General features: G+C 42.4%; 1 protein-coding gene across 1 annotated transcript in view; it reads right to left on the bottom strand.

Annotated features, from left to right (window-relative positions):
* Nucleotides 1-1,513: 1,513 nt before the first annotated feature.
* The window catches only part of LOC117413829 (collagen alpha-2(VIII) chain-like), a 37,423-nt gene continuing 17,969 nt past the window's right edge, over nucleotides 1,514-20,967 (bottom strand). The window contains exons 2-3 of the mRNA XM_059000258.1: nucleotides 11,751-11,926; nucleotides 1,514-5,758 (exon numbers count right to left, since the gene is read on the bottom strand). Of these exons, the coding sequence (XP_058856241.1) occupies nucleotides 3,834-5,758; nucleotides 11,751-11,904 (2,079 nt within the window). The 5' untranslated portion in view covers nucleotides 11,905-11,926 and the 3' untranslated portion in view covers nucleotides 1,514-3,833. The remainder of the gene's footprint in view (nucleotides 5,759-11,750; nucleotides 11,927-20,967) is intronic.

Here is a 20,967-nt window from a genome sequence, read left to right as displayed (position 1 = left end):
TGGTGAAACACTGTAACTTCAAAGCGTCCTGGTTTTCCATAGCAGCTTTATAGGAAGCACTGGGGGAGGGGGGTCCTGTCCTGGTAGGCAATTGATAATGATTGTTCAATCATTAGTAAGTTATCCTGACACCTTTTCGCACGACCTGTAGAATGAACACGCTTGTGGTTGTTTAATTATTTATTTAGCTAATCTGGGGTTTAATATTAAACCCAAGCCATGTTCGTTCAGCTGCTGTGCTCAATCCACCAGTTTCAATTCGGGGGTAAATTGAAATTCATGCGTATGGAATAATCAAATCACGACCAAAATACTATTTGTCCCCAAATTGTGCACACTGCCAGAAAAACTCTCAGTACAGTACTGTTTGCCAACCAAACGGATGTTTTTGACTGCCACCTGGAGGAGAAATAAAGTAATTGCATTAAGAATTTCGTGTGCTCTGTGACGTTCAACAAGACGGGCATACATCACTTTCTTCTCTTATTTTCAGTCAGTCCCAGCAAAACCCGTCAACGGTATTGAAACTTGATTGGCTGAGCAACTGTAGGCTATATCTTGAGAAACGGTAACACTTTGTTGAATGAACCAGTGCATTGCAATGTGTTTTGGGATGCTCTGCTGAGTGTGTGTGAGCTGCAGTGACTCGTTTTAATGGCATTGTCACCTGTAATGTTTTAACTGTGGTCGGGGGTCATGTGTGTTATTACAGCCTGCATTTTTATATGGTTATATTGCAGAAGTTTTTCATCTTATGGGAAAACAGTGAAAATATGTGCACATGTTTCTTGTAAACTTGATCTTTAGAGAAGAACCTCATGGAGAAGAGGCTAGCCCCTTTTTTTATAGCTTTAAGAGTTAATTTATAACTTCCTACTGCTGCTAAGGCTGATAACTGGCATGATTTCCTGCTATAAATAAATTGCCTCCTTCGATAGAGGGAAAGAAGTACAGGATTGCAGGCTGGCTGAACTCGGTGTCTCCATTGCTGGTGGTGGAAGTTATCTCCTGAGTGTCCAATGCACTGGACACAAGAGGCAGGTTTGAAATCTCTGACTGCACAGAGAAATATGATGGCTGTGAATATACCTGTATTACACTATCGGGGAAATACTGGAGACTGATGAATGAGTGAATTCATTAATTATACTTAAGAATTCTACATGTAGGTGATCTTTGACTTTTGTGCAATACCCGGTTGCAGATGGGATTGTAGATTGCAGATAGAATCAGCTGCACCCCCTGTTTGATACTGGCAGTGGGAACGAGATGTGGTTGAGTTTTCCAGATTGGTTTCATGGTTCAGAAGTAAATGCTTCCGCTTTGTGAACTTGCACATCATCTACTTCGATGTGCTGAACCTTTTTTCCCCTTTAAAGATGCAGAAGTAAAATTTAAGTTTAAGACTGCTAAACTTTGTAGCTTGTTGTAACATAAAAGCTTTGTCAATAATAATAATAATAATAATAATAATAATAATAATAATAATAATAATAATAATAATAATATAGAATTTGTACAAGAAAGTGTTTTATTTATGTTGTATCAAGTGTAGTTTTAGTTTTTGACAGAAACACCTCAGTTTTATTTTCAATCACAATTAAACAAAGGAGTGCATTTTAAACCCACTTCATATTACAGGCAGTTCAGGTAATAGATATTTACAACAAACAAAACAAAACAAAAAAAAACTTACAGTTTCCTACAAACTTAATTAAAAAAAAGTATATACACAAAGGCAATTCTTTAAGAAACATGGCATTGAATTCTGTTCCTTTATATAAATCCTAACTCCTATTCCTAGGAAAGAAAGACACTACTGTGAATGCTGTCAACTAAGATTCAGAAACATTACATTCCTTCAAGGTCTAAAAAAGGCACTTTTTATTGGTTGCATTTTTTTAAAGTAGTCTACAGATACACTGCTTTTAATAACCCTTTTTCATAGGTACATGTGACATACAGTTTCATGCATTTCAGCACCATGTACCACGATGCTAATGCATTGCGTTCTTTTTTTATGACACTTAAATTCAAGAAAATGATTAAATGTATGTCATGATATCTAAAGTACATTAGAAAAAATGAATTAATGTAAAGCCAAATGGCATTATAAATAACAATAACATGCCTTGCAGTGTTCTAGGACAGACACAAGAAAGAGCAGTACACAATATTAAGAAATATGTTTAAAACTTTTTAAGAAGAAGAATATCACAGATATTAATGAGAAAGTAGAACAATGGTTAATAAATGTGGGTCGCAGCATTTGCAAAAACTATGGCCATTGCAAGCAAAAACCAAGGAACAAAAAGATGTGACAGTGCATGGCATTAAACTACAGTAGCTTTACTTAACACAGAGTTCTCCGTTATCTGTTGTTCTTGGGTCTTAATGAAGCTGCATTGCTAACATGCATATATTTGTCTGTGCTGTGCGGTGGAACAATCTTGGCAGGTGCAGTCCAATGGTGAACAGCATAGAATGGTTTGATCCCTTGACAGTGCTTGTATAAGAAGGCATGCATTAAAACTACTAAACTAAAGGGGTTTGTGGTTAAATGTTTAAAGTTATGCATGATATAATAGAGGCAAAAAACAAATCTTTTTTTCTTTTTTGTGTAACCACTCTGTTGCTTATCAAGAACTTACAGGAAGCAATAATACATTGCCAGAGTGATGACCATTGCAATCTATTTTTCATTTATTCAAGTAAGTGCTTCCTGTAGTATAATATCTTATTTTGCAACCCCGTCCTTCTCTGGTTACTTTTTAATGCATAGCTGTCACTGATATCAGTGTATTAGTACAGCATCAGTTAGACATGTCTTAGGATCGCATATAAAGGATCACAATGGAAGTTTTTTCTCGTAAGCCATGTTATGCAACATATACTGAATGCCAGTAGAGCTCAAATGGCCTGGATTAATAATATTAATCAAACAGGGCTGAGATACAGTGGTAATCACACTAGTTTATTAAACGTATGCTGCTGTCAAATGTAAAAAATGGGTTCTGAAGCCTGTAAACTCACTCATTCTCACCAGTAATGCAACACATGTCTGCACATTTAAAATGACAGATTGAACCCCAAACAAAAAACACACACACATTGAAATAAAGTGAAGCATCATTTCATGCTTTGTTGGTCCCTTATAAAAGTTCACCGCAGTAAATATGCATGGGTGCACAAGTAGAATCTCTGAACAATTGGACCAATCTGAAGAGGCCTGGGGCAGGACTAATAATTTCAACCAATCGGAAAACATATTTTCAACCCCTTACAACGTCCCTTTTTTTAACATTAACACACGTATGGCCGGGTAACTCAAGCATACTGCATTCTTATCAGTTATGCAATAGGTTCTGTTGTGGAGCTTGGCATGGGTTGCCAGTGATTGAAAATTAATTCAAGTCCTTTGGAAGTTGGAAGACTATAATCGTCAATCTTTTTAGTCCTCCCTGTCGACGTTTAGTCGCCTGCAGCATACACTGGTGTCTTAAATACATAACAAAGGCATGCAGTAACAAGGGAAGGAATATAATGAATAGGCTGATTCCAAAATGTAATAACATAGTAATAATAATAATAATAATAATAATAATAATAATTAAAAAAATGAAATGAAATGACATGAATTAAAAACAAATAACTGTATCCGCTAAAAAAAAAAAAAAAAAAAAACACTGGAAAGAGCCGTGTAAAAACAGTACTGGCTCTCTTTCCAGCTCTGCTCTCCTGCTCTTCATTTATTTCAAGCAGTTAAGTTGTATTTTTTGTTGTTGTTATTTCAGATCTATGGCTTCCAAGGCGATGCCCCCTGTGAACAGCTGTTATGTAGGACAGAGCAGGAACCCTGAGAAGGATGAGTGGATGTACTCGGTGGAATATATTCCGTTAGCCTGGTCCGAAGGCATCTGCATCCACACCTGATCGTTCTCCTTCAGTTCCAGGACGGCGCTGCCCGAAGCCTGGTCCATGTAGCCTTTCTTGTACTCGTCGTAGGTGTACGTGGCCGGCACATTGTTCTTGTACAGAGCCACCCAGACGTTTGTTCCCTTTACGTGGACGTGGTAAGAGAAGTAATAGATTCCTGAAACAGGGCTGGTGAACATTCCGGTGGCAGGGTTGTAGGCGTTGAGGCCGTTGTACAAAGTCCTGTCGAACTTGATGGGCATCCCGGAGGGGGGGAAGGGGGTCGACAGGATGGCGGTGAAGGCTGGAGCCACTTGGGCTGACAGCTCACCCCGGCCGTACTGCGGTTTCGCCGGCTTCCCACCCCCCGGCACCGAGGCGCCCTCCACCCCGCCATCCGGGAGGTGCAGCCCAGCGATGCTGGTGTCTTCTCCATTGATGAAGGCTCCTGGCGGGCCGGGAGGACCTGGCGGCCCTGGGGGTCCGGGACGGCCGTTGAGCCCGGCTTCACCTTCCTTGCCGGGGGGGCCCATGGGCCCCGGAGCTCCTTTTTGACCCAGTTTCCCCTCCCCTGGGAGGCCAGGAAGGCCATGCTCCCCCTTTAGTCCTGGGATTCCTTGGGGACCAATCGGACCAGTTGGGCCCTGGATACCCGGGATGCCGGAAATGCCTCTCGGCCCCGGGGAGCCAGTGCTCCCTGGTTGTCCTTTGGTCCCGGGCGCACCTGATAACCCAGGGGCCCCTGGAAGACCGAAATGTCCAGGTTCTCCTTTAGGTCCACTTTGCCCTGGTGGTCCATGAGGGCCCGATAATCCTCTTTCTCCTGGAACCCCAGGTTTTCCTGCAAGGCCATTGTGGCCTTGATTGCCTAGGATGCCGGGGGCCCCTGGCGGCCCAGCAGGGCCAATATCTCCTTTCAGACCAGGGAGTCCGTACTTCCCTGGGAGCCCCATGTGGCCCGGTATTCCTGGGGGCCCCTGAATTCCTTCTTGGCCCATCTCTCCTGGCAGTCCATCCATCCCTGATTCCCCCTTGTCCCCCGGTAGTCCTGGAATGCCACTGGGGCCCTTATCTCCTTTCATGCCTTGCAACCCTGGCTTGCCATAGCCAGGGGCCCCTGGGAATCCAGGAGCCCCTCTGTTCCCGAGCTCACCTTTTGGCCCCTGTGGCCCTGACATGCCTGGAAGTCCATCTAAACCAGGTTTCCCCACCCCGTCTACTCCTGGGGGCCCCCGTGACCCCTGATCTCCTTGCTTCCCTGGTGCGCCTGGTTCTCCTGGATTCCCCTTCTCTCCATTGAGCCCGCCTGGTCCTGGAAGCCCATTCAGCCCTGGCTTGCCAAGCCCTGGCGGGCCAGAGAGCCCTGCTGGACCAGACGGACCGACTGGACCTCTCGCCCCCGGTAAACCTGGATTGCCGTTTCCACTTTCCCCCTTAGGTCCACGCTCTCCGGGGCTCCCCGGGAGCCCTTTATGTCCTGGCTCCCCTCTCAACCCTGGGCTTCCTCTGACACCCTGAAGTCCAGGCTTGCCGTTCAGAGACAGACCGACTGGACCTGGAAGGCCAGGTTGCCCGGGTAAGCCTCTAGGCCCAAGTTCTCCTCTGAGGCCCCCTTCTCCTTTGGGTCCCGGCATCCCCTTCCCACCTGCCTTCCCCGGGAGGCCGGGCAATCCCGGCTTTCCTATTCCGGGGAATCCTGGCGGCCCCGCGGGACCCTGCTGTCCGTTGTGCCCTGGTTTTCCGACTCCTGGCTTCCCTGGCATTCCGGGAGGCCCTTGAGGGCCCCTTGGTCCTGGTTTTCCTGGTGGTCCGGGCTCACCCATTGGGAGGACTGGGGGCATGTCTAGGGGCAAGAGAAAAAAAAAACATTGAGTTGGTCTGTCTTAATTACCCAGACAGCAAAGTGATGTCTTAACCACAGACAACACCGTACACGCTCCACTCACTCCAATAGTACAGCAGCAATAAGGCCATGTGACCTACGACAAAGTTACCAGGGTGCAGCAGTTATTAAAACAACTAAAGAAAAACACTGAAGAACTACAACAGTCACAGCTTCATAAAGAGGTAAGAAAACAATTTAAACCATTGTTTATTAGCACTCACACAGGTGTGGAAGGTGGGACTAATAATCAAGTTAGTCTTTTAATCAAACCATGACGATGCAAAAAGCCCTTGCGGGATAATGAACTAAGGTCCCATGTCATTGATTTTAGGAGCAAGGCTTGTGGCTGACTCTTGCAGAGTTCAGTGATGTGATAAAAAACAGAAACGAGACAAGAATCGGGAACCAAACAAGACACGTGGGTGAAAGAATAATCCATTGCTTTGAACCCTTTTCCATTCTACTAAACATGCACCAGGTAAGAAACTACAGACCGCGAAACCTTTCTGTGGTAGAAAAGGATTTGAATCACAGAAGCACTGTGACCTCATCATTGAAATGTACCTGGGGCTGTCGCAATGAATCATTCTGAGCGTCCACAGGAACCTGCTAAAACTTCCCTGGCTGCTGTGTAGACTAAACTGTCGTGTCAAAGGATCATCATTGTGTTTCACAATCACTGCGCACATGCTTGTAATTTTACATGAGACCGCGTCTGCTGATTAGGAGATAGGAAACATATGCTTTTATTTTATTTTTTTTTAAACTTAAATGCATTGTTTATTGTACACAGCTAGCTATTTGGAGATCTGCACTGTTTGCTACTGAGCAATGGCTGTTGTTTGTTACGCTAGTCCAAGCCGACAATGATAAACCCTCATGAGCAGAAGCCTGGTGAACTTCGAATGACTGTGAGGCATTATGCTTTGTGCAGCCTGTCTGTGATTAAGGGGGCCTGCTGGGTTCATGCTCCAGCCCCTCCCCCAAACTGACGTCAAGTCGTTCCTAGCTGGTCATATTCTTGACACAAAAGGAGCAACTTGTGTTAACTTGTTCGTAAACTAGCTCTAAACAGTTTTTAATTTAGATTTGCTCTCCCTAGAGATCCAACCAACTGCTTTGACTATACATATCCACAAGAGGGCCCCAGTTGTACATGTTGTATATGTTGATCTCAAAGTGCAGCCCAAATATAATTCTTGGAACCTTTGACCAAAACAGAACCTTCACGTAAGTTTCGGAATTGATCAAAGACAGTCATCTTTTTTTTTTTTCTGCAAAGGTCAGGTCAGATAGACAGGGGGACAGATTGCGTATAGATTTTCTGTTGATGACATTATTACACAACTCGCCTGCGAGGAATCCAGTTATTTGAATGTCAAAAACAGGCTGCTGTGACATAGTTGCACTACACACAGTAGCTGCCTGCGCGGGTAATTGCTGCAGGTTATGTCTGTATGAGACCCCTCGTTAAGCTTTTATAGTTATTACCAGAGTTCCTCCACACTGTGATAAACACTGCTTGATGTTTTCATCTTGCTGATAATCCCTCAGTCGAAATGTGGGTCTGCTTGAAACACAGCTCTCTCTCTCTCTCTCTCTCTCTCTCTCTCTCTCTCTCTCTCTCTCTCTGTCTCTGTCTCTGTCTCTGTCTCTCGTTCTCTCTCTCCTCTCCCTCCCTCCCTCCCTCCCTCCCTCCCCCCCTCCTCTCTCTCTCTCTCTGTCTCTCTCTCTCTCTCTCTCTCTCTCTCTCTCTCTCCGGGGGATACCCACACACTGCTTGGTCTGAATCAGACATCTGCAGACACTTCTAATTCAACTTCCCTTCAAAGTGAACATACAGTAAGACTATTGTATGGATCTAAACAGAGGCAGATCTACCAATCTCTTGAACTCCAGTCTGATTCTTTTCCCCCCAGGTGGTGAGTTATAGACTCACTTATTAACATCACTTCATAGAATAAGTTAGCTAACGCTAATCTCTGACGACTGCAGGGTTAAATATTCGATTTACAACCCCAGTGTAAAAATGCTTCATGCAGACAGACAGACAGACAGACAGACAGACAGTGCCCACGCTATAATGAATCTGGGTGTCAACTAAAAGCTTGCTTCTCCTTGTGGTCAATGAAGTTGTTCCTGAAAAGTATTGAGTGAATGAACAAAAATGTCTTTGGTTTGGCATGATGAAAAAAGAGAAAGTTCTTTCTTTCTTTTTCTTTTTTTTTTTTGTTTTAAAATAAACCCAGATGAAATATTGTATTACCGTCTGTGGTTTTTGGATCTCAGCTCTCTGGCGTGTCTCTGCTGAATGCCTTTGGCTTTAAAAATTTCCCTCCATTGGATACCAAACACCAGGAGGCCAAGAAGTAGCTTTTCATTCCAGTCGAGGGTCTGTCAGCAAAGCGAGGCTGGGCTGCATGCAGGAGGCTTTCAGAAGACGGATTTAAAGACTGGCCCAAAACTTAGCAATTTTATTACAGAGCCAATGGCTGTCATGTTGGATAACTACCAGCAGGTGGTGGTATAGACATTGCGTTGGAGCTGCTTGCATTCTGTTGACCCTTAGTTTTTCTAGCCACCTGCGGTATTCTCAACACATTACAGCTGCATTAATATCCAGTAAATGTAGCTGTGTCTTTTTGTACTGCAAACTGCAATAATAAAGCCAACAGTAACAACACGGATTGTGTGTGATGTGTGAAGGACTTGCCTTATTAAAGTATACCATGGTCATTTTGCAGTTTTCCAGTGCTTTTCCTATGGTTATGCTATGCTTGTACCTCAGATTACCATGGTTTGTTATATTGTTTTTTTGTATGTGCTCTACCATATCTCTCTCGGCTCACGATGCTTGCTTATGCTTTACCATGGCTACACTATGCTTTTTGACACTTTGCTGTGCTTTTACTAGGGTCAGCCTTTGTTTGGGGGAAAGGCTAGGATTAATGAGCCTATAAGGTTGTGTGCTACGGTGGTCAGAGGGCGATTCAGGTGCAGTGCTGGCTATGGTAACGTCTAACTGTTAATGCTTAAATTAGCATAGCTGAGCATACATGGAACAAAATGTTGCTGCCAAAGGTTAACTTATTTCGATAATAAACTTTGAATGGTTTCTTCAGTCAAAACCTACATGGAACCTTTTGAGTTACTATTTCTGTAACATTAACAGTTTTGTTCTGGTTTTCAAAGCGGTGGAAATTGTGTGTAGACCTTGATAAATAGGTCTGTGTTCTGTGCACCCCCAGCCCTGAAACAAAGAATCCCACAGCCCCACTTTGATTATATAAGCTGCTCAAAGGCCAGGAATTTAGCAGAAAATTACAACTGGAAAATGCAGGAAAATACAATTCCAGAGAGCCATTGATACAGCTTCCATTGGTCTTGGCCACTCAATAAATCACGCGCTCATGCACCATTTAGTGCCAGGGATGTGGGTCGTTCGCTGATTTTAATTTACCCTGGGCTTTCACTAGCAAATCACCACAGCAACTTCCAAAAAAACAAGGGGTGACACATGGCATTTTCCATTCATCGGTCCCCTGGAAGCGGGGCTACATTGAGGCTTCTCAAGATTGAAAGGGACACACAATCGCTGTGTTTCATGGGACCAGCCCTCTCTCATCTTTCTGAAGGAGAAATAGTGGGCACCTAACGCCAGCTGTTCGCATTACCCTTATAAAGATAAAGGTTACATTTGCACAGTATGGGTGCATTCATCTTCTTTAACCATGGCATGTGATTGAGCATTCTCGTCCTGTGCTTTGCCTTGATTTTATATTTACATCTGTTTGCTATGCTTTGACCTTGGTGACTGCAGTAAACTGCAAGGGCACACACACACTCACACACATGCAGTGGTGAATATGCACAGTGAACGTGCGTTTCTCATCACCATCACTCTGATTCAGTAGATCTCTCTATCTCCCTCTCTCTCTCCCTCTCCCTCTCTCCACACACCTCTGCTTCTGCATTCTGGACACTCTGCCAAGACAGCAACCCGTGGAGCATCAGAGTCTGAGTCTGCAAGCGAGCACCTCTCCTCAACGACGGAGCAGCTCATAAATCACACAGCCCCAGAAACAAAGACCCGTCAAACTTCTTCATTCCCAGTTCATTGGCATCCCACCAGGATTATGCTAGGATCAAGCAGCTTTAGAGTGAGCACTGTGCATGGGTCGTACAGCTAACGATAAAGATTTCAAGCACGCCTTGCTCAAAACATGCATGATCCTTACAATTTTTTTCAAAAGAACCCTGGCATGTTTTCTGCATGAAACCCTTCTTTATCTTTGTATGTCCCTTGTGTGTTCTCGCTTTTAACCTGCATGTCTCCCAGCATAATCCTTATGGGACGACAAAGATTTGGTCTGCATGTCTTGCCTGATCCTTGCTGCTTTTTAAAAAAAAAATTTTTTAAATGGCCATACTGAGGTGTACATTTATCATGGTTAACCACTGGGTTTTAATATGCTTTGCCAAACTTATCTGTGAAGTACCACCCTTGCCTGTGCTTTACCATGACCTTACCCTGTTTCTGCCTTGGTGTGCCACAGTAACCTTTTTTTTTTAAGAGAAAACTGTTTCTTGAGGCTTTCCTGTAATGTAGCATGTTCTTGGAAAGCCTTCTAACAAAGGTCCTTCAAGAAACATTCTATATTGACTCTCAGATTAATGTCAGTACATTCTCCTGCCAGGTTTGAAACGGCAGTTCATTATATTTAACTTTTCCAGGCTCCTGGATATTTAAGTAATTTATAGTCTCTGAATTTGTTATTTGATCTTAATCTTAGCCATAATTTTCTACAATTGCAGTGAGCTTTTAATACAATTCACTTTGAGTGAAGGTAAAACACAAGAAGCAGAGCTATTCAATATTTTTTGGTTGAAAGAGCGATACTGATGTCCAGGGAATTCTTGATTATTTAATTACTAAAACAGTGAGTTTTCAGTTTATATATATATATATATATATATATATATATATATATATATATATATATATATATATATTACTAAATTGCTACTGTGATTGTTACTCATTAGTTCTGAAACATTACCAGTGCTAGTTTTCTTTCATAAAAATGGTCCCGGGAGCTTAAAGCTTTGATAAATACAACGAGGGCCATTGTTATTCATTGTAATATTAATATTTATAGTGATTTTCTTAGATCCCCTGAGTTTTCCCTGAATTTGTCTGGCACTCTCCATATCTGATCTGGGATCTGCTCCCCAGGCACCCGAGGAATTCGGCTGTGGTATTTTCCTCTGTTCCACCGAGACACGAGTGCTCTGGAATTCTGGGAATGTTCCCAGTGCGTACACAGCATTCCTGCTGCTGGAGTGGCTCTACCTGAGTGAGGCAGAGGCTCTTCTCTCTGTTCGCACAGCAGGCCTCTCAGGTTCAACAACCCACCTCACTCCCTCTGCTCTCTGCTCCACCACACGTGGAAAAACACCAATAGCTTAAGATATACAGTAGTCCTGGATTTAGGTCTCCAGAGAAAGGCTAACTCCATTTTTGTCTTCTAAATAAAAGGCTGTTGATGTTTCAAATCTATAATTCACAATTTGGGATGGTTTATTTATTTATTTTTTAGGAATTTAAGAAGAAGAATTTAGAAACGATAGTCGTTCAGTTCCCTCAATTGAAGCCGTCTAATTTAACAGGACGGAAGCAGATTGTTTTTTGGAGTCTTGTTAGTGTTTTGGATGCTACTATTTTACCTGGTATGTTATTCCATGCATTTATAAATTTTCCTACCTTCTGTTTTAAACTTACGTTTATTCAGCTTCTATTTTTTGCCTTCTCATCCTAGTCTCTGTGTTAAATTTTAAAGGGATTGTACCTACATCTGAGTTTGGGAACATTATTCCACAGGAGAAAGGACTTTTGCTAGGGGGAATTATCCCAGAGATCCCCGATGAAGCTCCGCAGTCCGCCACTTACCGAGGTACTGTCCCTTGCCTTCTCGGAAAGGGGGTCCCACAGGCCCCTTCATCATGGGCTGCGTGTACTTCATCTGGGGGAGTGGAGGGTACCCTCCCCCCGAGACAGTGCCAAGGGCCAGCAGCAGACAGGCAGGCAGCAGTAGCAGCATCATTGCCTTGGTCTTGGGTGCAAACCTGCAGAGACACACAGAGCACAAGGGTTGGGACATGCACTGCACGTGAGAACAGAACACGGGCATGATTGGAAATGCAAGATTGGGAAGTTAATCGGGAACGTCCGTGTAATTCACAGCAGCCCATCTATCATGCAAAGCAACCCACATTTCCATTGCAAGAAGCACCCCGGCCCTTTCTGTCTGTCTCACACGAACAGCTCCCCGCTTCCTTCCTAAGCCTGAGAAGTTTTTGTAACCCCGCAGCAGAGCGAGCCGGTGTCACGCGGAGGGCAGTTTGCTTAACCTGCCATTCCAGACAGCAGCCTGGTGCTTTCTGTAATGCACTCCAGGAAGGCAGGGTCATCTCCTCCTCATGGCAACCCCAGCAGGGGGAGGAAGGATCAGGTACAACGCAGACATTCAGACACTAAGCCATTCATTTACCCCAGGGAGTCTCTTCCTTTCAACCTGTTTGAGAGGTTTAGATAGCCATCCTCCTGCAAGGGTAGGATTGCTGATAGTGACTAAAACTGACATTTACCATGGTTGGCCATGTTTGTTTGTTTTTAATATGCTTTTCCACACCTCTCTGGGCTTTACAACACTTATGCTGTGCCATGCTTTCACTCTTCTTTATTAGACTTTTCTGTGCTTTTACTGTGTTAAACCTTTCTAAGGGACTTACGTGTATTTACACACTGAGTGTGTGCTGTAGATAACCAGTGCACCCCCGGTGTGAAGCTGCTAAACTCGCGTTTTCACTGCTGCTATTTATTTTTCCTGTGAGAATGTGATCTGATATCTCAATAGGTCTCCACCCGATGGGTTAGAGACTGAAAACCAGTCTCCTGCTGCACAATCCTTCCAATCTGGCATTTGAGCTGCGAACAAGCCTGTAACCCCCTGCCCCCCCTCAAAAAGTCTTCAAAAGTTTAGATTTTATTAGCGGCAGATATAAAAGGACACTGAAGCAGTGGGTTTTTATAGTATGATGCTGAACTGAATTACTGAAACAGCAGGTGAGTACAATACAGGACCACCTGGATCATTGGGGATAGAGGGAAGCGTTTCCTCTTCAAGGTTCGGTATTTTGACAAACTGATATCTTTATGATATCAAAATCTCACAGGGCCCAGAAGCACACTTCAAGAGCTAGAAGGGTTAATTAAATTACAAGTAGCTGCACTGTCCCACACACCTCCACCTTGAATCCAACTCGGACCCACTGCCTATACCCTGCACCAGGGAGCAATAGATTTGTATTCACGGCCATGCATTGCTTTGAGTTAAAGCAATGAATATGTAGAGATGCCGGATCAAGTAACAAACGATTGCCCTTGAGTGTTTTGAATGTGTTTTAGAAAACGGCTCTGCTGCTGTGTCTGGATTTTGGATCTTTTGTAATTTCTTTTTTTTCTTGCCAGGATACGTTCACAGTACTGCAGCATCTGTACATGATTTTGAGGAGGAATTACGGAAAGTCTTAATTCAGGGAAAAATATGAGCGCTTCCTCATTCCCACAACATATTAGAATCAATCAATAAATAAATAAATAAAAAAAACTACAATAACCTGTTCTGCAAAATAGCTGCAACGTGGCTACGTGGGTTAAGAAGCAGCTGGACTATATTCAATTTGCAAATAAAGAAACTTATTTAAACTTTTTTTTTTTTTTTAGGTAAAGCTGTTCTTTGTTACTGTACTGTCCTGTCAAACTGTTCATTTAAACTCAGATGTGGGACCCGTGTCTGTATACTGAACATTCCAAGAGAATTCCATCACTATTCCTTGTTTTTAGAGACGTCAATAAGGCATTTATGTATTTATGTATTTATTTAGTTTTTTAGCCAACGCTAGAGTAAATATGATTATAAAACGTCTGGCCAGGAGCAACTCTTTTCCTCTTTAGATTTCTAACAGAACTGATTAAATCCTGTTTGAACTGCTTTTAGACGTAGTTAAAGTGTCTCACGCTAGTGGTCTGGCACAAACCCTCTGTCTGTTTTCTGTGCAAACAGCCATTGAAACAAAACGAGACAACAGGCTGCTGCCAGATGCTCAACACATCACTGAAATCCAGCAAGTCAACAAACTAATAATGCAGCACTCGAGACCCGATGAACCAAAAGCAATTAAAACTGTTCAGAACTGTTTTAAAAAAAATAAAATAAATAAATTGTCGGTATTGCCGTTTCATTTGAAACAGATTGGGGAAACCGTTCACGGGGGAATTTTTCCAGGAGCTACCATATCCAGAGATTTCTGAAAACTGACATATCCACCAGCCAATGAGACACCACAAAATCCAGTCATGACCACCCCAAATCTGCTTACAACCCAAGAAATAACACTTCATTAATACAACTAAAAATGACAAGTGAGACGCCTGACTCCAAACAGTAAAAGCAACTTTACAGTCATAATAATATGAATAAAACCATTTAACATTGTATTACTTGTATTGTAACGCTTGAAATGTTTTTGCTTACGATTGTAAGTCGCCCTGGATAAGGGCGTCTGCTAAGAAATAAATAATAATAACATTAATGCCACGAGTTGAAGCCAGGAGGAGGTCTGAAAACGCATTCCTCAAAAGAAAGAAATAATGGTTGCTGATTTTCATGAAACCCGATGCAGTAGCTTCTAATGTTTGGATACTCTGTTTGGAATTCATTATATATCTGCAGGCGTTATTTTAAAAGTTATTTTAAAAGTTGGTTGAACAGGCAGTGCAATTTTTTTTTTTATCAAAACATGAGATTGATTCAATAAACCAGTGGTTCTGTTAAGCAGCTTTTGAAGCACCTGTACATACAAATAAGAATCCCACTGACACAGTGCAGAGAAAACACAGGCCCTGCATTCCTGACAGTAAAACACTCCAGCTGTGATGTGACCTCGTAATTCTCATGGAGAATGAGATGCTGGCTGGATGCACGGACGGACTTTAACACGTTTCCATCGACGGGTGTGAATCTGGGCTTGCCATCTCTAACCCTGGCAACCCCTTGCAGCTAACCAGCTTGCTAGGATATGACACACTTAATATGTGTATATACATAAAAAAGAAAAACTGTGTGTGAGTAAGTGAAAGCCAGCTGAGGTGTGATTTCCAGTCTGATCTCCCTCTGAGTCACTTACTGGCCATCTGAATGTCGCGTTACTGAGCAACACTGTTGGGACACTGTACAATAGCACTGTCAGTAGCATGATGTAAGGGTCTAGGATTCAACCCACATTGACTCTTTACTGTATTTCTCAATAGATACCTGCTGGGATCGCAAAACCAGCATTTTATATTAGTCCTAGCCACCTGCTGAAGGAATACACATTATGGATTCTACTGTACTGTACTGTACTTGAGAATAAATACATCGTTTACATTGTAGCTTAGGCTTAAACACCTGGTGAACACTCAAGACAACCCACCTGCATTATTCTGATATTCACACTCGCCACCTGCTGGACAATGCACATCTTACAGCTACACTAAGTGGTTACAGAGATGGACCTTGAAAAACAACGTATTATAACATTCTTATAAAATGTTATCGAAAAAAAATTATGTAATTGTAATATTTTCTTATAATCTCTAACTGTTAACATAACTATGCTTTTTAGATCATATAATGGAAAACAAGGGCTGTGTTCATAAAAGAAATACTAGCAATAACCTCGTCACAAATCTAGAGGTTAAAAAAGTAGGATTTACTTTTCTTTAGTCTTCTTTATTTCTTCTGCTTTTTTCAGATCTATGAAACAAACTCTGCATCTTTAAAACGACAGACCATTGGCAATGCGCTCAGTCTTGGCCCATGCTTGTCCAGACCTGTCAAGTCACATGGCCTGGCCATGCTTTCGCTGTGCTTTGTGAAGACAGCCAGCATGGAAACCCAAGGCTTCCAAGATAGCTAAGTGGTCACCCTTCCAGAGAAAGGCCTGCCTGTTTCAGCCTTTCTTCATTTGAGGAAAGCCAGCATCTGCAGCTCATGATCTACGTGGTGGATATCCTGTAGGTATACTTTCTTTTCTGAACTATTTAAATTGCTAACCGATGCTTTACAGTCCATTTTAATACCTCTTATTAGCTGGCCCCCTGTTTAATCTATTTTTATTCACATCGATTCAGTGCCTGCTGTTTCTTCGGATGCAACGCTATAAATGCATTTCTGCGTCCAGGAATTCTCGCTCCTGTGTTACAAACTCTCCCTCTCTCCAGCTGCAGTGCACATTGCTGGGTGAATACTTTTATCATGCAGTGCCAGCCACTGGCATACCATAATACCACTTTAGCATGTTTCCTTTAAACATTTACATGCACTGCTCGCGGAGAAAGTGCTTATTTTGTAGAGTTTCTAAAGGCGTCGAGGGAGGGTAAAATAACTTGTTTTTTCGAAGTGCAAGGACAAGACTTGTGTCATCAACCCTTTACTCCTTATAGATCCTTCCTGCCCTGCTGTAGGTCTCAATTTCCTCAGGCCAGAAACAATGGCATTATTTGGATGTTTGTTTGCAATGTGTGGGTCACTAATTCCACCCCCCGCCTCCTCCTCCCCCCTTAGCACGTTAAGACTTATTATATGTGATTAATAGATTATGTCAAGTGTCTTAATAAGACACTATAGGGTATGTTATAAACCACATTTACAAATGCTTTATAAATATATGTAATTTTAAACTGTGGCATTCCCATATTTTCCTGTGTCCCTCAAACTGTGTCTGATGCCATGGCAAACACATTCATCATTTCAAAAAAACATCACAAAGGTAAAACTTACAAGAAACTCCAGTAGACCAGCGTTACAGTCAAGCAGACAAACATCAATGCCAAAACGTCTGTCCTCTTGAGTTAGTTTCTTGTAAGTTTTACCTCAATAACACTGATGGAGGCCCTTGCCAAGGCGTTTTGTCCTCTTGACTTAGCATCTCGTAAGTCTGACTGTGTCAGATCCTGGTTAATGCCACTTCTTTATAGTTACAATAAGAGAAAGGGGCTGTGAGGCTGTAATCCCTCTTCCTGCTCCTCGCACTGCGCTAGCCGTGTGAACGCAGAGCCTATTAAAATGAGCACCGCTTACATCTCTGAGGGATTGCATTTCCATAGGGGGCAGGCAATCTTTGTCAGATCTCTTCAATAAGGTGAAATGTCACCCTGTTCTATTACAGATATAATAAACTCCATTCTGCTGTTTCACATCAAACACCAAACAGTCATCAAACAGTCACCAAACTGTGCAACCCTGAGCAAGTCACTTAACCTCCTTGTGCTCCATCCTGCGGATGAGATGTTAAATCAATGTCCTATTGTAAGTGACTCTGCATATAATGCACAACCCACACACTATGAAAGGTGCTATATAAAGATATTATTATTATTATAAAGGGGGCTCTTAAAGTGGACCAAACTTCCATTCAAGTTCACACTAGAGTCCTGAATGATGCCTGTGTCGACAGCCTTTCGTACTAACAACTGAATGAATAAACAAGCAATGTGTTATGTGCCATTGTCCCAGGCAGCATGGGCTGCATTTTAAAGGATTTTTATGCTTGAAAGTGATTAAAGTGACACTCTGTCCTAATCCGATACTTCTTCATTTATTGCTGAAATAAGGAATGTTACTGCTGCTTTAGTTTTTTCCCCCCTGACAGGCCACATGACAGAAAAGATCTTTCTCATTCGGTCAATAACTTTCTTAGTTTGTGTTGATGTTAAGCTGTGTTGATCCACTTTTGGCAAATAATAAATCTCTTAGTCGTATAATAAAAAGAAATAAGACAGACAGTTATTCTTTTAAAACCACGGATGGCTCTCCTGTCCCCTGCTTTAGTTTAATAATTTTCATTTCATGATTTCTCCTCTTCTTGTGTGTCTTTGAGTGCAAACACTTCACCCAATCTGCAATAGTTTAACTTTCTCAAATAATAAATAAACAGAGTGAAAACATTGCTTGAGAGTATTTCTCTTCATGTAGTGTTTGCCCCACTGGTGTATAACCCTCCTACTCGTCTTTCACGTTTGAGTCAATGCTTTCTCAACAGCCCTGGAGTTTCACCTGTCCCTCACTTCACATTAACTGCTTATGACTCTTGTGTGGTCTTCAGCCCTGGTCCCTGAGTGCTATCCTAGACATAGACGGATATTGTTGTGTCAAATAATTCTTCGTAAAATAAAACCTGTAACCTTGCCCTGACCCTAAAAAATAGGAGGCTGTGTGGTCCAGTGGTTAAAGAAAAGGGCTTGTAACCAGAAGATCCCCGGTTCAAATCCCGGCTCAGCCACTGACTCATTGTGTGACCCTGAGCAAGTCACTTAACCTCCTTGTGCTCCGTCTTTCGGGTGAGACGTAGTTGTAAGTGACTCTGCAGCTGATGCATAGTTCATACACCCGAGTCTCTGTGAGTCGCCTTGGATAAAGGCGTCTGCTAAATAAACTAATAATAATAATAATAATAATAATAATAATAATAAATCAATAAATACAATAAAAAATGTAAACCAGGGACTGCCGCCAGTTGAACTCTTCTGCATTGGTGAACTCTGAACGTATGTTAGCACAGGACAGTTGCACTGTATGTAGCATTGGATTCAGAGTGGTCTGGAGTGGTTTATCCGCTAGCCTTGCTGAGCTGGTTAGCGCAGAAGGATGGACTGTAGTAAACTCGATTCCACCTCTAGCTGGTCACTATGAATGACCCCTTCCTATATTTATAGTAAACACTTTTTAATTTAATATCTATTGTCTGCAAATAGGATACAGTATTGATACATTAAATAAGTTTATCACTGAAGGAGTCATCTACGACACTGCAAACTACTCCTATGCACAACACACTAACAACACACACACAGACATACACGCACACACACACACACGCACACGCACACACACACACACACAACTCAATCAAGCTTGCAATCAAGCATTCTAATCAGCCGTATGGAGCTGTGTCTCTCCATATAGGATACCCTATACCACGGTACATGTTTTAGTTATGTGTTTTAATACAGGCTCGGGTACTACTGTTACTTTGACAAGTTAAGAACCTCACTACGATTAAGATCTTTTTATGAATTCCGCAATATTTAAGTGCCCTACTTGCGTGACCCAGATAAGCACCCCCACTTAACATTTCAAAACTTGAGTGATTTTATGAATACTGCCCCATAACATTGAAATGATCAAGCTGCTGAGTCTTGTTAGAGTCAAATGGCATCCTGCAAAAAATTAGCAAAAACTTTTTGGCCCGCTCGCAGACTGTAATAGAGTTGGAAACACTAGACAAAAAAATTGTTCTCAAACGTCCTGCTGAAAACCAGGGGAACTCACTTTGCCTGGTATAAATCTTTCAGAGAAAGATATTTAGACAAAGTCAAGCCTGTATTGGTGACAGGGTTAGTGAAACCCTTCCTCCTCAAGCGTTATTCACTGATCTCGTAAACCGTCTTGAACCTACCGCACTCCTCTATCATTTCACTGTGTTAAGTTCTGCATTCAAGAAGTTAAATACTCCAGTTTAGTGCTCTTTAGAGCTTTCAAAGCTTGAGAAATGAAAAAAAAGTGAGATTTCAAATTGTGGTGGGTGTGGGTGTCGAGGAAACGACTGAATTAAACCAAAGAGACTCAAGGCAGATAAGGATGGTCAGCACAGCTGTGTTGTATCCTTTTCAAGGCCACCTCATTTAATAGATAAACATGCAATACAGCAGCCCAGCAAACTCCCACCGCGGTGAAGGTCAAAGGTGGCGGCATCGCTCACCATTAGCTCCTGCTCTGAACACACTACCCCTGGAGTAATAATCAGGTTTACTAGCTGCAGCTCTGAGTTCATTAGGCCAGTGAGTGCTGGGAGGGTCACTTTCCCTCTGTGATTGATGTCAGTAATGAATCAGCTGAAGTAGCTACTTTGCCAGACTTGACACGGTTCAGACACCGGACAGGTCAGATCCAGTGGGAAGTGAGTGAGTGTGATTTTTATTATTTACAGTGCTCCATTATAAGCATCTACTTCCTCTGCAATTGAAAGCATTTTTTATAAACTGCACAGTATGTATGCATGTATGTATGGGCAGCATTTTGTAGTGTGGGGTGTGGTGTTCCAGTGTAACGGGAGGTGTTGTGTGATACAGTGCACTTGCGCAATCTGTGCCCGGTCGCTGAGATGAGGTTAAAACAATGCGTACACATGAGCCCAACTCTTTTGCATTGTGGTTAAGAGGCTCGCTGTTCAAAGTTTTGTATGCTCAACATTTTTCTAGTAAATGCTAACAGGAGTCTGGACTATTGTGTAACAAGTTATTCTCATCACTCAGATCTGAAGTTGATATTAATAAAACACACATGGCTTGCGATTGAGTACAGTCAAAACCAGCGTCAATCACCTGGCTCTCTGGCTTTCATTCTTTATGGTCTGTGTCCTGCTCAGGCTCTGTGATCCACTGAGAGACATGTGAAAGGCTAGACCTCGGGACAGCACCACACTCACACATACTCACACGCTATGCTTCCCAGTCCCATATTTATCGCTTTTTTGTTTCATCTGGTTCCGGAATATTTCTGAAGTTCTCAAGGTTATTGAGAACCTTTTTTTTTTTTTTGTTCTTTTCTTTTATTCTTTCTTTGATTTATAACTCCTTCTGCAAATGCCAGACTGGCTCTCTCTTTGAACACTAGCCGTGTTCTTGCTTGCCAGGTGCAGAGCTGTTGGCTGGGATGGCGCCGCTTTGCAAAAAAAGCTGGTATTTTATGAGAAGTTTCCTGTTTAGAAGAGACTTTTTTTTTTTTTGTTGAAAAGTGGCCGTGATTATGTTGTTGACGTTCAAGCTGGATTCGAAATGGGTGCCAATGGGGTTCTTTCGGCTTTCAAAATACTTAATAAGGCTATGATGTTATTCTTAATGAGGCTGAGGCTTCAATGAAATTTTTCATCCCGCTGCCAGTTCAGCAGTTTTGAACTGCCTTCTGTTACTTTCAGTTTTCACAACAGCAAACAAATCACACACAATTTCACCTAAAGAAATGTAATCACCTCTTACTATATACATAAATAAGTCCAATACA

The sequence above is a fragment of the Acipenser ruthenus genome, chromosome 25 (assembly GCF_902713425.1).
Source record: "Acipenser ruthenus chromosome 25, fAciRut3.2 maternal haplotype, whole genome shotgun sequence".
Classification (NCBI taxonomy): domain Eukaryota; kingdom Metazoa; phylum Chordata; class Actinopteri; order Acipenseriformes; family Acipenseridae; genus Acipenser; species Acipenser ruthenus.
This window is presented reverse-complemented; position numbering and strand designations above follow the sequence as displayed.